This window comes from Dipodomys spectabilis, unplaced genomic scaffold, assembly GCF_019054845.1.
Source record: "Dipodomys spectabilis isolate Male_0828 unplaced genomic scaffold, ASM1905484v1 ptg000112l, whole genome shotgun sequence".
NCBI classification, from domain to species: domain Eukaryota; kingdom Metazoa; phylum Chordata; class Mammalia; order Rodentia; family Heteromyidae; genus Dipodomys; species Dipodomys spectabilis.
In genome coordinates this window covers 1,540,404-1,555,093 of record NW_024870789.1, presented here as the reverse complement: position 1 = coordinate 1,555,093, position 14,690 = coordinate 1,540,404, and the positions used below count along the sequence as shown (strand labels likewise).

The window sequence follows — 14,690 nt, the reverse complement described above, 5'->3', positions numbered from 1 at the left end:
TGGGGCAGGTCCCAGTTCCTGGTTGCTTTCTTCAGGTTGTGTCCCCCCTCTTAGAATTCTTTGTAATGCTGGCTTAATGTTTATGTATTCATTTAGTTTTTCTTTGCTATCAAAAGTTTTCAGTTCTCCATCGAATGTGAATGCTAGCTTTGCCGGGTATATCAGTCTGGGTTGGCAGTTATTGGCTCTCAGGGCTCGTATGGTGCTTTCCCAGGCTTTTCTTGCATTCATTGTTTGTGTGGAGAGATCTGCAGTGATTCTAATTTTTTTCCCGTTGTAGTATAGCTCCTTCTTCATTTTTGCTGCATGCAGGATTGTTTCCTTATTATTCAGATCCATCATTGTTACTATTATGTGCCTAGAAGTGTTTCTCCTGGGATCTTGCTTGTTGGGTGTTCGATAAGCTTTTGTGATGTAGTTAAGATGGTCGTTTTTGAGGTGGGGAAAATTTTCATTGACTATCTTGTTAAATAGGTGTTGCATTCCCTTGCTCTGGAATTCCTCACCTTCGTCCACTCCGATTATGCGAAGGTTAAATTTTTTAGCATTATCTGCTTGCTCTTGAATTTCCCTTTGGTTTAATTTGAGTGATTTTTCCATATCTGTCACTTTTTGGTCCAGTTGGTGTATTCTGTCTTCTGTATCTGACACTCTACCTTACATTTCATTCACTCTGTTGACCGTGGCTTCTATTGTGGTTTGCATGATGGAAATGGATCCCTTTATGGATTCAATGTTGGTTCTCAGAGTACTGATCTCACCTCTCAATGAGGTGATATCAGTATGCATTACCTCTAATTTGGCGTTTATCTCACTTCTTACTGAGGTTTGTGCAGCTTCTATTTTTGCATCCAATTTTTGTTTGATATCCTGTATATCTTTTGATAGTTCATCCTTGTGCTCTTTCAATTTCTGATCCATTTCTCGCTTTATTTCTTGAGTCATTGCCTCCAGCAACCCTTGGATGTAGTTTTTGTCTTCCATTCCTGCTTTGCTCCCACTGGGGCTCTCCCCTGCGTGGCTGCTGGCTTTTGAGGTGAGCTTGCTGTCCTGGGTAGTGGTAAACCTTGTGATTTTTCTCTGTGATTTTCGCATGGGGGTTCAGGAGACTGCTCTTCAATCTTGTTTTGGTGTGTCTGTCTTTGCTTGGTTGCTGATTCTCTATTGGTAGAGAGAGTCTGTGTCTGATCTGGATTCTGTTGGGAGCCTATTTCCAGCTGCTATTCACTTAGGATTCTCAGCTCTCTGCTGTAGCAATTCCCGCCTTTGGAAGGGTTGAGCAGCCTAGACTGCTTGTGTTTGCTCCTGCGGGTGCTCTTGGGAAGATCAGATGCTCTGGATGCACTCTCCCAAATACTGGAGTCTGCTATGGGCTCCTGATGTGTTTTTGTTTGTTTTGGGCTGGTTGTGGGCTTGAACTCTAGGTTTGGGTGCTGTCCCTCAGCTCTTCAGCTCAGGGCTGGCACCCTACCATTTGAGCCACAGCCCCACTTCTGACCCTTTTTGCTTTGTTCAGGCGCCGGTCCCCTGGCCTGGTTCCGGCCCCAGCCTGGAGCGCGCTCGTTAGGCCTGTGCTAATGTGTATACCACCTTGGTTATGCAGCCTGGAGGACACAGTTCAAATTTCTTCTACTGTTGGTAGTCTTGACCCAGGGGCACTGTTCCTGGCTTGAGCATTTAAGCTCCCTTCCCGGGGCGCTCTTGCTCTGGCCTGGCCAGCAGAGTGTGCTCCACCGGCTGGTGGGGCTCTCGAACAGTTCCCAGTTTTAGTGGGTCCTGTGGTCCGGGTGTTGGGGTAGGGAGTCTAGGTCAGGGTCTGGGGATTCCCTCCAGCTCTGGTCTCCCTTGATGGATTCCCTGTCCCCTGATGGGTACTCACCCTGTAGGTCGTCAGTTGTTGTTGCAGTCCGTCAGTTGTTGTTGCAGTCCGAGTTCAGTTGGGGTGGTTGCGGGCTGGGTTGGGCGGCCCCCCGCCGGGTCGTTGCGATCGCGACAGGTCCCTTTGTGGCGCTGCTGGTGCCGGGCGGCTTTGGTGGGATGGAGCCTCTCCGCTCCGGTGGAGAGTGATGGGTGGGGTGGGATCCTCCTGGAGACTCCCGGCTGGTAGGTTTCTCTGTTCCTGGCGATCCGCTGTTCTGCAATCCGGTACCTGGTGATCTGCAAGCAGCCCCCTGTGTCTCTGTGGCTCCGGCAGCCCCCTGCTAATACATTTTTAAAATTAAGAATTATTACATGGTTTAGATAATCAGAGATCATTCAGCCATTACAATTTAGAACTAAGAATAACTCAGTTTTTCTAGTTTAGAAAACAATTTTCAGTTTCTAAAGTAGCTAGGATCCAAATTTATAGTATTCACACTGATATCTCTTAAAATCTCACTATGCTTCAGAACTCCAGCTGCCTGATTTGATGTGGGGAAGCTGTGACTCAGGATGGAACAATATAGCATTTGGGTGGGTGGAGGTGGGCATTACATAATTAATAACGGAGCCATCCATCCCAGAGTGGCCCCTCTGTGATAATTGGTGTTCTCTACAGCTATATATGAGCAGTCTTGTGAAGCCCATAAGTACCAGGGCAAAGACTCTTCAGGACTCTACTACATCGATTCAGATGGAAGTGGACCACTGGGACCAGCTCTGGTGTACTGCAACATGACAGGTATGCTAATAAACTATCCTATAATACTTAAATTCCTGTAAGGTATGCTGTGTGCAGCAGCAAATGACTTCCTATTGGCTGCATAGTATCTAGGCTATCTTGAGCTGAGATCAGAATCAGGCATATTTCTGTTTCTAGTTTCAATGCCAGGTGGCAGAGCTCCACATACTACTGCAATGTATCCATCTATATACTATACTAGAATGCTATGCAGTGAAAACTGACTAGGCTTACTCTCAGACAGTCATAGTGGTTATCATTTTAAGATGGCTTTAGTCAAGCAGGCTGAATTCAAACCGTGTTCCTTAAAAGTCACAAATGTAAGAGTAGGTTGAAAAAGTGTAGCAATACTCTGGCACCTGTTTTGAACTACTGTGCTTTGCCTCTTTGGGAAGTTGTTGTAGTAATCGAACAAAACATGCTTCAGTATTCCAGACTGGAGCCCAGGACAAAGCAAAACATATAGATTATTATGTCATATGACTTCAGATAAACACATATGTATATATAAACAAGCACACACATATGTATTACACATTATGACATACTATAACAAAAATGAGGAAACATACTTTCCATCACAAAAGGAAAATAAATAACTGCCTTACAGTTTGGCTCACAATGAGATCTGAGAATATTAATTGTAATAGTGGATGATTTTTAAATATCTTAAATTACACCAAATCAAAATCTGTTGCCCAGACTTCTTGGGACTTCTTCCATCTGCACACAAGCATAACAGTCATCGTGGCCTGTAGCATACCCCTTAAAAGTTTAGGCAAAGAAAGTTGGTGCAAGTGGCTCACATAATCCCACCTACTTAGGAGGCTGGGATCTGAGGATCATGGTTCAAAGCCAGCCCAGGCAAAAAAGCCCTGTGAGACTCTTATCTTCAATTAACCACTCAAAAACAGGAAATGGCCTTGTGGTTCAAAGTGATAGAGCACTGGCCTTGAGCAAAAAGAGATCTGGGACAATGCCCCGGCCCTGAATTCAAGCCCCATGACTGAAAAAAATAGGTCAGGCAAATGAACATGCAGTTTGGTTTGGTCTGATTAATTGGGATATTAAAACACTAACATCATACATTGCAGTATCCCCTGGTTTCTGTTTATTATGTCAAATTATATCTGCCTTCCCACATGAGAAAATAGCTCTGGACAGTATAAGAGGCATTTACACAAAAATAAATGGTTGGGTAAAAGAAGAAATATGTCTTTATTTTACATTCTTAGCTATACATACACCCAAAGTTGCCAGCTATTCTTGTGTCTATACCTCTCCCCTACATTTAAAGAATGACATAATAGGACACAATAGTCTAATGTATCATCATATGGCATATTATGAAGTAATAGACATAGTAGACATAATATGACACAACAGTCATTTCATGTGATTTCAAAGCTATCTTAAAGATGTTATTTTTAAGATACATGAAAATAATGTGTTGAAAAATATTAGAGAAACATAATGTCTCTTTCTGAAGGTCTGTTAAATAATAATAATTTAAGGATACATCCTTCAAATTGTCTTTTTTGAAGATTAGTTTGAAAATTATCTTGAGCATTTTCCATCTCTCTACATGACTAAAAGTCTGATAATATTTTAACTATGAAACACATTACACCTGTCACACTGACCGCCAGTCTGTGTGAGTTTGTTTTCACAATTAATGATGTTCCCACATCATTGTTTTTTAGTATCATCATCTCTGTAAATAAATGACAAAGTGATATTAGAACTGGTACACTCATAAGCTAGCAAGTTTTCTATCTATCCCTGTTATCTTGGTTCTATTTGATAGAAGAAATCCAGAGGGTGCACAGAATAAATAATTATAAACACTAATGCCAGGTTCATTTATTTGTTGTTCTATGAAACTGTTGTTATATAAATTGCCCAGGAAAAATGTGATTAAAAGAAAATAACCTATGCACTTAAAGTTTCTGCAGAACAACAAAGGAGGAGGTAACAATGCTTGATAGGAGATGTCCTCATTACCTTGCTCATGTAACTGTAAACCCTCTGTGCAGTGTTTTTTTTTTTTTACAATAAAAACATATTAAAAAACAGAAATTCTGATAGCTCCCTTTAGCATCTGTTTTCTAGCACCCTGACAATAAAATGGGCACCAACCTTGATGACTCAGTTTGCACCTGTTCTTGTTAGTTTTCATGAGTTTGGTGATACTGCCCTTCATAGGATTCAGTTGGTATTTTTTCCACCACTTCTTGGTTTCTTCCCTGGATCTGTAGCTGCATGGGATACATTAGGACTCTAAGCACCAGTGGGGCTGTTAGATGTGACCCTTGATACATGGTGCAGAAGAGGAACCAGGCAAATATGAACCTTTTATACCATTATGGTATGAAATGTACTGGGTGGGGTGAGGGATCACAAAAGTCAGTATGGTTTTCTTCTCTTATAAACATTTTGAAGTATGTTTTAATTTTAAAAAATCTTACCCAAAGACCTCCCCATAGGTGATCAATGTAACAGGAGTACATCAAAATCTGTCAGCAGATATTTCCAAGTTTTCAGTAGTGGTGGTTATTGCCAGAAATACTTAATGAGATGTATGAATGTCCACATTGTTTCACTGTCCAACTATTAATGTGTTACTATCACCACACTATTCAATATTTATTTTAGCACTGGTACCAGTGGCTCACAAACATAATCTTAGTGAATTAGGAGGCTAATCTTGATCTGAGGATCAAGATTAAAAGCCAGCCCAGGCAGGAAACTTTATGAGAGTTTTACCTCCATTTAACCAGCAGAAAGCTGCAAGCTGTGGCACCATGGTAGAGCACCATTCTTGAGCAAAAAAGCTAAGGGACCATGCTCACAACCTGAGTTCAAGCCCTCCTTTGGGCTCCCTCTGAAAGGGTGGCTATATATGTTAACTCACTACTGAAATGCTTAATTAGCATGAAGCCTTGGTTTGATCTTGAGTTTGATCTTGAGTACCCTCTACCACCAATACATAATATACATATGTATTGGTTTGATCTTGAGTCCCTTCTACCACAAATACATAATATACATATATATAAATTTATATATACATATATACATAAAGTTTTACATTACATATGGTTACTTTATAATCAGTAAAATAAAACTAATATATTATAATCACTATATTAATGTAATAAATATATTTATAATAAAATATTATGTAAACAACATAATTATATATAATTATAGAAATATACATCTTATATTTCTATGATATGTTTCTATATGGATGACACATATAGAAATAGATGATATATTTCCATAATTATCTATTACATAAAATATACAGCATGTAATTTTTTGTAACTATATTGGATTCTTTTTTTTCTGGAGGAAGGACAGTTTTATTATTTTCATGTACAGAGAAATCAACATTGCACACTTAGCCCAGCTTAGTGGCCAGCTCCTTAGCCTTTGCCTTTTCCAGCCTGGCAATTGGAGCTACAGATTTTGGACCCAGGACATTGCCTCCACAGTGATGACGGATCTCATCATATCTGTCATTGTAATTGGTCCTGATATCCTCCACCAGCTTCGCCAGAGATCCTTTGTCTTCTGAGTTAACCTGAGTGAAGGCAACGGTGGTGCCTGTTTTCCTGTAGAGGAGATTCCCCAGCCTGGCCTTCCCCTTAATGATGCAGTAGGGAACACCCATCTTGCGGCACAGGGCAGGCAGGAATACAACCAGCTCGATAGGTCCACATCATGTGCAATCACCACAAACTGGGCCTTCTTGTTCTCCACTAAGTTATTACTAAGTAATAACCCCTGCTTGAAGGACTGGCGGTCTCTTAGTGGTGACGTCTCCTTTGCCAGCAGCTTTCTTCTCAGCTCGGGCCAACAGTCTCTGCTTCTTCTCTTGTTTTGTTTCTGGCCTGTACTTGTGGGTCGGCTTAAGTAGCTGTGTAGTTGTCTGGCGGTCCAAGGCCTGGGTAAACTGGTTAATTGCACGGGGCACTTTCAACCGCTTGCAGAGGCTTGCCCTTTGGCTCTGCAGCCGGATGTAGTGAGGTCCCTTTTGGGTTGGATGTCCTGTCCAATGCCAAAGTTCTTGGGCCTTTTTTCTTTTTTTTTTTCTTTTTTTTTGGGTCCAGTCATGGGGCCTGAACTCTGGGCCTGGGCGCTGTCCCTCAGCTCTTCAGCTCAAGGCTAGCGCTCTACCACTTGAGCCACAGCGCCACTTCCGGCTTTTTTGTTTTTGCTTATGTGGTGCTGAGGAATAGAACCCAGGGTGTCAGGCATGCAAGGCAAGCGCTTTAACCACTGAGCCACCTTCCCAGCCCCTCTTGGGCCTTTTTTCAAACAGAGGATTTACCACCTTCTTGGCCTCCTGCGTCTTCATGACTGCAGGGGCTGGGCCGGTGCCACCTTATCCCCTTGGCCTTCTTTCCTTTGGGCATCTTGGGTGGCTGGAGAAAGCTTATATTGGATTCTTATTCCTTCTATGTATCTGCTATTTATTTGATTATCAAAGACAAATGTTAATCAGGTGAGGATTATGCTTATTAAAATATAATCATAACACATTTAAAAAATGCCCTCTTCTAATGCTATGTTATCAAACACATTTCACTAAAAGTAATTCCTACAAAAACATGGCCATGTAAATTTCAGTCAAGAACCACTAATACTAACATTCAAAAAACTATACTTATGTTTATTCTACTCTCAAGGATATCTCTTTTTTTGCTTGTTTTGTTTTGGTCAGTCGTGGGACTTGAACTCAGGGCCTGGGCGCTGTCCCTGAGCTTTCTCATTTAAGGCTAGTGCTCTACCACTTGGAGCCAGAGTGCCATTTCCATTTTTCTGGAGGTTAGTTTGGGATAAGAATCTCATAGACTCTCTTGGCTGGGCAGACTTAGAACTACAATCCTCAGATCTCAGCCTCCTGAGTAGCTAGGATTATAGGCGTGAGCCAACCAGTGCCCAGCTGAGACTTTTTTTTAACTAATTCAACTGAGAGATGTTTCTCTTTTGTATATTTATCTTAGCAATTTCAACCTAGTTTTGATGTCCTTTCTTAGTTCAACTCCATTTCTGCCCACCAGATACTGTGTGGACCTCAGCACAGCACAATGGTTCCCGTCTGGTCAGAGTCAAAGGCTTGCAGGAAGATCACCCACAGCCAGTGATGTTCAAGTACAGGGCCAGCATGGACCAGCTGCAGGCCATAGTCAACCATGCAGATCACTGCCACCAGGAGATGACTTTCCACTGCAAGAAGCCCAGGCTCTCAGAGCACCATGGTAAGTAATGAGCCTTAGTAGACTCTGCCATTTGTACTCTGAAGAATCTGTGTAGGCACAGGTTCCTGAGACTCCTGTCTCCATAGATCCCAGGTCACAACTGGCAGTTACAGAGATGTTTTTCCATAGGGTGAAGAGCAAGGCCAGTAGGTTGCTATTTTTTGCTCAAAGTCTGCTCTCAGTCTCATCTGAGCAATAATGATCTCCTTATCAGGCTGCCTTGAGTGAAAAGATTGCTGAACCTGTGGCTTAGTAATGTGAAAGTGGGTATTCAATGAGTCTTTTTCATAGACTGAATGCAATTAGTATCTTAGTACATGCTAATTAAGGAACATATTTGGTACCATACAGTTATTTCAGTACTCAATATAAGGTAACTCTGCTGACAGTTGATTTTTTTTTAGTTCCTGTTGCAAAATATTACTAGGTGTTTTATATTTTCTTTCTTTGAAATTAATCATTTTGCCAGTCATTATATCCCACTGGTCCTTCTGGTAAACCTTCCTTCTGTGCTCGGGCAGGCTGTGGGAATAGAGAAATTCTGGGCACTGTCCTCTGAAGTCAAGTTGCACACCGGTCATTTGGCAGCTGTGGCTTTGGGGGGATTGTTTAGTTTTTCTGAGACTTCACAGTTAACACTGGCCTTACTAGGGCTTGATTGCACAGTGTCTGTACCGTGTGAGAATAAGTGCTGCTTGCTCACAGCTCTCCGGTGGATTAAATTTATAATTAGTGCAAGAAGGGTTGGTACGTATTTTTAGCTGATTGCCACCAAATACATGAGAAAAATGTAGTTGGCCCCACGAGAATAAATACGTGCTGGGGAAGCAGTGTGATGTGGTTATCTAACTACAGAAGACAAGGCAGATAGAGCAGTTCTAGAATTATCCACGCAGTCAGGGAAAAAAATAAATTTCCAAGTCCTGGAATGAAACTCATGCATTAGTCTACTACAGAACAGGGCCCTCTGCTCACATCAGTGAAGAATTTCCCAGAAAGGGCCTGATATTTCTATTGGTTTATAAGTGATTATTGGATTGACTTTTTTTCTGTATTCATAAGAAACATAGGTCCCATGGTTTCCCTTATTTGCAATAACTAGTATATGTCTGAAACAAGCAGAAAAGGTCAGATAAGTTGGTGTTAGGTGAAATGAACCCCAAGATAAGTATTCGAATGTTTTTTCTTTCATGTGATTGTTTCTAACATATTTACAAGATGATTTCTTTGTTGCTTTGTATGTCCCTTCACCCCAGTATAACCCCTGCTCTCACTGTATTTGATGTTGGTATAATTTGTGGAGGGGAAGGGAAAAACAAATCGTTTTAATAGGGATATACAGGTGGACCCATTGCAACAATGAGATGTACAAGACGTTATGTCGAAAAATGAGCTTTACTACTTTGGTGGGGGTAGGGAGGGTGGGAGATGGGAAGGGATGGGAAGGGGAAAGAAAGGAGGAGGCTACAATGCTTGATAAGAAATGTACTCATTATCTTGCCCATGTAATTGTAACCCTTCTATATGGTATTTTCACAAAACAACAACAACAGTAGCTACAAAGTCAAGAATTAGGGGAAAGAGAGGAGAGGGACTTTTAAGCTTCTAAATACTTTTTAAAACTTTTTATTTTATTGTAAAGATGATGTACAAAGCAGTTACAGTTACATAAGTTATGCCTTCCCTGATTTTCTCCCACTTTCCCTCCCCCCCACCCCCATAAGTTGCAAAGTTGATTTCCAACATAGTGTCTAGTGGCATTGGCTTACCCTTGGTCCCATCGTTTCTGATAACTAATGTACAAGACAAAGGGTGCTGAAATCAGCAACAGTGACAACAGGGAATAAAACAGAGGAGAAAAAAATGAAAGACAAAAAAAAACTGCAAACAGTACACTTAAAAAAAAAACAAAAGAAAGGAAAAACAAAGCAAGCACAAAAAAACCCTATTTTTCCTTATTGTGGAGATTATTTCAATTAGTATCTTTTTTTTCTTTCTGGTTAGTCTATAGTAACTATCTTTTTTTTATTGTGAAAATACTGTATAGAGGGGTTACAATTACATGGGCAAGATAATGGGTACATTTCTTATCAAGCATTGTAGCCTCCTCCTTTGTTTCCAGTTCCCATTCCTTCCCATCTCCCCCCAACACTCCTCTTCCTTGCGCGCCCCCCTGGCCCCCCCACACCCCGCACCCAGCCAAAGTTGTAAAGTTTGTTTTTCAACATAATGACTTGTACATCGCATTGTTGCAATGGGTCCATCTGTATCACTATTTAAATGATGTTTGTTCCTTTCCCCTCCACAAATTATACTAACATCAAATACAGTGAAAGGGGTTATACTGTGGGGGAGGGACATACAAAGCAACAAAGAATTGTATGGTCATATGTACATAGCTATTGTACTATTGTGAACCTCTGGTAGGACTATCCTAGGCATGTACTAATTATTATAAAGGATGGAAACTATGTTTCTTTGGATCTGGCTTACTTCACTTAATATGATTTTTTTCCAAGTCTTTCCATTTCCTTATAAATGGGGCAGTGCATTATCTCTGATGGAAGCATAGAATTCCATTGTGTATATACCACATTTTCTTGATCCATTCATACACTGAGGGACATCTGGGTTGATTCTATATCTTAGCTATGGTAAATAATTCTGCAATGCATATAGTTGTGCTGATAGCTTTAGTGTGGCTTTGTTTGTGATCATTTGGGTAAATGCTCAGGAATAGGATTGCTGGGTCATAGGAGAGCTTTGTTTAGTCTTTTGAGGAACCTCCATTCAACTTCCCAGAGTGTTAAGCACTTTTTAAAGGAACAAAATAAGAAGAATTAATTATCTATGCACGCACAAGTTATATGAATTTATTTATTTTTACTTATTTTTTTATTGTGAAAATACTGTACAGAGGGGTTACAATTACATGAGCAAGGTAATGATTACATTTCTTATCAAGCATTGTTATGTACTGCCACCTGTAGACTTTTCAGCACATATTTAATTTAGATAAATATGTTACACACCAAAATTTTTCTGAAACATTTGTTTATTTATTTGGGGTGTGTGTGTGTGTGTGTGTGTGTGTGTGTGTGTGTGTGTGTGGTGTTTGGGCTTGAACTCAGGGCCTCATGCTCTTGCTCAAAGCTAGCATTCTACCATTTTACACATATTTTCATTTCCAGCTATTTTGCTGGTTAATTAGAGATATATGTCACTTGTCTGCCCAGACTGGCTTTGAACCACAATCCTTAGATCTCAATCTCCTAAGTAGCTAAGATTACATAGAGGTTGCAAGCTTTTCATTAGAAACCAGATAAGCAACTAGTGTAGCCTGATATTCCTTAAAAAATGTTGCACTCATTTACTTTGTGTTACCAGTAGATACAAATGAGTGACCAGAATATGGGCATTTACATTTGTAGAAGAAGTAATCCCACCTAGAGCTTTTAGTTTGAGTTTTCATTAGAATGTGGTAATAGGAAAACAGTGTAAGATGGCCTCTCCCTGGGGAGCACAAAACTCTGAAAGTTTTAAAGAAAGAGTAGATGGAAATGACACTTAACGTTAGGTTTTTTTTTTAAAAAGGTTTTATTGTGCAAACATCCCAGATAGTCAGTAGATCAAGATTACAAGAGGAGATTTCGCCCAGCAAGACCAGGACCAAGGTTTAACAACCTTTATGTTGTTTTGGTTTTGTAAGTGAAGAAATCTGGGAAGAACCCTTGGATCTAAAATCTTGCTGGTATTAAGGTAACATTTTCAAACTTTTAGCCTCTTCAGGTTTCCTTAACCTCTCATAATTGGGGGGGGGTATAATTACAACTGACTAAGGAGGAAATCATCTGTGAACGCTAAACTCACTGAGGATTGATCATATTGTGGCTGAAGAAAATCCGCCAAAGCCAAAATAATTGAGAGCTGTGTATTCTAGCCGTGATGAGTTCTCACACTCTTCAGCTTCTAATTTCTGTCTTTCTAGATTATTTGCTGTACAAATCCTGTAAGTTATTTTGCAAGGAGATACAAAGAATCTTTAATAGAGCTAATGACACTTTGTATCTTTGAAACTGTGTAGGGATAGATCAGGTCCTTCAAAAAAAAGCTCTGCCCTTTAAAGAATAAAAGGGAAGAACTTAAACTTAACCGAGTTAAGTTTATTTAAATGTGAACAGAGAGACATTGAAGAAAGTCGGAAGAATTAACAGACTGCTGGAATAGGGAGGGAATATTCCTGTTACCCAGTGAGGGAAAGCCCAAAGCTTTTTTCCTGCTAGATGGTTTGCCCTTAGCCCCCTCCCTCTTGGGGGATGATGTATTTTTGTTTTGATTTGTTAAGCAGTGGTCACACTGTCCTAAGCCTTGAGCAAAAGAAGCTCAGAGACAGTGCCTAGGCTTTGAGTTCAAGCCCTAGGACTGGCACAGAAAAACAAAAAAAGTTGTGATCTATCACTTGAGTCACAATCCTACCTTTGGTTTTTTTCCCTTTTGAGTAGTTTATTGTAGACAAGAACCTTATGGACTTTACCGCTCCACTGTCTTCAAACCATTGTCTTGATATCTCAGCCTCTAGAGTAGGTGGGATTTACATGTGTGAGCCACCAGTGCCTGACAGTCTTAAATATTTTTAAACACTTAAAAAGTTATCCTGTTACAGAATTAAATATTAGTTTCTATAGTGTTTAAGTAGAATGGAGTAAGGACAGGTGGTGACAGGGATAAAGTAGGTGTCACAAGGAAGAACAAATACAGTAGTGATACTCACTAGACACTATATTGAAAATGAACTATACCACTTGTGGATAGGAATGGGAGGAAAATCTGGGCAAGAACTAGGGAAGGGATGGCATTGTCCAAAAAGAAATGTACTCATTGTCTGATTTATGTAACTATAACTGCTATAATAACAATAATATATTATTATACTATATGTGTATATATATATATACATATATATATATATATATATATATATATATATATATATATATATATATACATTAGCTGTCACATTTCTCACCTTTTTGGGGGTCCAGTCCTAGGGTTGAACTCAGGGCTTGGGCACTGTCCCTGAGCTTCTTTTGCTTAAGGCAAGCACTCTACTACTTGAGCCACAGCCCCACTTTGGTTTTTTTCTGTTTATGTGGTACAGAAGAATTAAACCCAGGGCTTCACGCATGCTAGGCAAGCACTCTACTACTAAGCCACATTCCCAGGCCCACATTTCTCACTTTTGTCTTTCAGGTGGATCCCCAGTGACTTGGTGGGTTGGAACCAATGAGACACATACGCTCAGTGCTCAAAACTGCACTTGTGGATTAGAGGGCAACTGCATTGACCCCCAGTATCACTGCAACTGTGATGCCGATCAGAATGAATGGTGATTTCCACATGACTTTCCTGTACAAACTGTAATTTTCTTGACACTTTGCAGTTAGGTATTTTAACAGCTACAACATTACGATCTCTCATGTTTCCATATGAATTTCAAGATTGATTTTTCTGTTTCTGTGAAGAAGTACACTGAAATATTTTGTGGGCACTGCATTGAATCTCTACATTGCTTATTCAGTAGATTTAGTCATTTTTTGTTATATTAATTCTGCAATCTGGAAGTATGGGATATCTTTCTATCTTATGGTATTCTCAAGATTTAAGTTTTTGTTGTAGAGGTCTTTTACTTCCTCTGGAATTTATTTTTTATTTTTATTTTTGGAATTTAATGTTTAGGCTTTTCTTTCCCAGTCTGTTGGTGTATTAAAAAATACTACTGATTTTTAAATTAACTAACTAATTAATTAATTTTTGACAGTCCTGGGTCTTGGACTAAGGGCCTGAGAACTGCTCAAGGCTAGCACTCTGCCACTTGAGCCACAGTACCATTTCTGGGTTTTTCTGTTTATGTGGTACTGAGGTATTGAACCTTGGGCTTCATGCATGCTAGGCAAGCACTGCAGCACTAAGCCAAATTCCCAGTCCCCTCTCTACCCTCCCCCCATTACTGATTTTTGAATACTGATTTTTATATGCTGCTGCATTGCCATAGAAATTTGTTAGATCTCAGACATTTTTGATGGAATCTTTAATGTCTTTAAGTATAGAATTGTGTCATTTGCAATAGGGACAATTTCACTTATTAATTCTTAGGTGAATCCCTTTTATTTTTTCTCTTTCTGCCCTAATCTTTATTATTCCTTTTCTGTCTGCTAGTTTTGGATTTGGCTAGTTCTCTTTTTTCTAGGGGTTTGAAGTGTATCACTAGGCTATTTATTTGAGATACTGCTTTTTTACAATTAAATTTTTATGTAGGCATTCATAGCTCTAAATTTTCCTCTTAGCACTACCTTTGCTGTGTGACAATGGTTCTAGTAGGTTTTGTTCTCATTTTCACTAGATACTGTATAACTTTTGGATTTCACCTTTTTTCTTCAATTCAACAAAGTATTGTTCAGTCTTTGAATATATTTTATGGTTTTATTTGCTGTTAAGTTCCAGTTTTATTCCATTGTGTTCTGATAAAATACAGAGTTATTTTAATTTTCTTACATTTTGTACAACTTGTTTTGTGTCATAAAATGTGATCTAATTTTGAGAAAATTCCATGGACTGGTGAGAAGAGTGTGTGTTGTGTAGCTACTGGTAAAATGCTCTGTCCATATCTGTCACGTGCATTTGGCCTATGTCACTTAATTCTGAAGTTTCTTTTTTGATTTTTGTTGGGAAGGTCTGGGTGACCTATCTTTCAGTGAGAG

At 39.7% G+C, this 14,690-nt stretch overlaps 1 protein-coding gene and 1 pseudogene across 2 annotated transcripts in view; one reads left to right on the top strand and one right to left on the bottom strand.

Annotated features, from left to right (window-relative positions):
• The window catches only part of LOC122114868 (contactin-associated protein-like 3), a 165,197-nt gene that overhangs the window by 104,093 nt on the left and 46,414 nt on the right, over positions 1-14,690 (top strand). Inside the window, 3 exon segments of the mRNA XM_042688131.1 lie at positions 2,540-2,662; positions 7,735-7,932; positions 13,183-13,318. Coding sequence (XP_042544065.1) covers positions 2,540-2,662; positions 7,735-7,932; positions 13,183-13,318 — 457 coding nt within the window.
• Positions 6,012-7,092, bottom strand: LOC122114830 (annotated as a pseudogene). The gene is made up of 2 exons (XR_006148654.1): positions 6,979-7,092; positions 6,012-6,743 (listed from the first exon to the last, which is right to left on the bottom strand). The product of XR_006148654.1 is annotated as a 60S ribosomal protein L7a-like (transcript).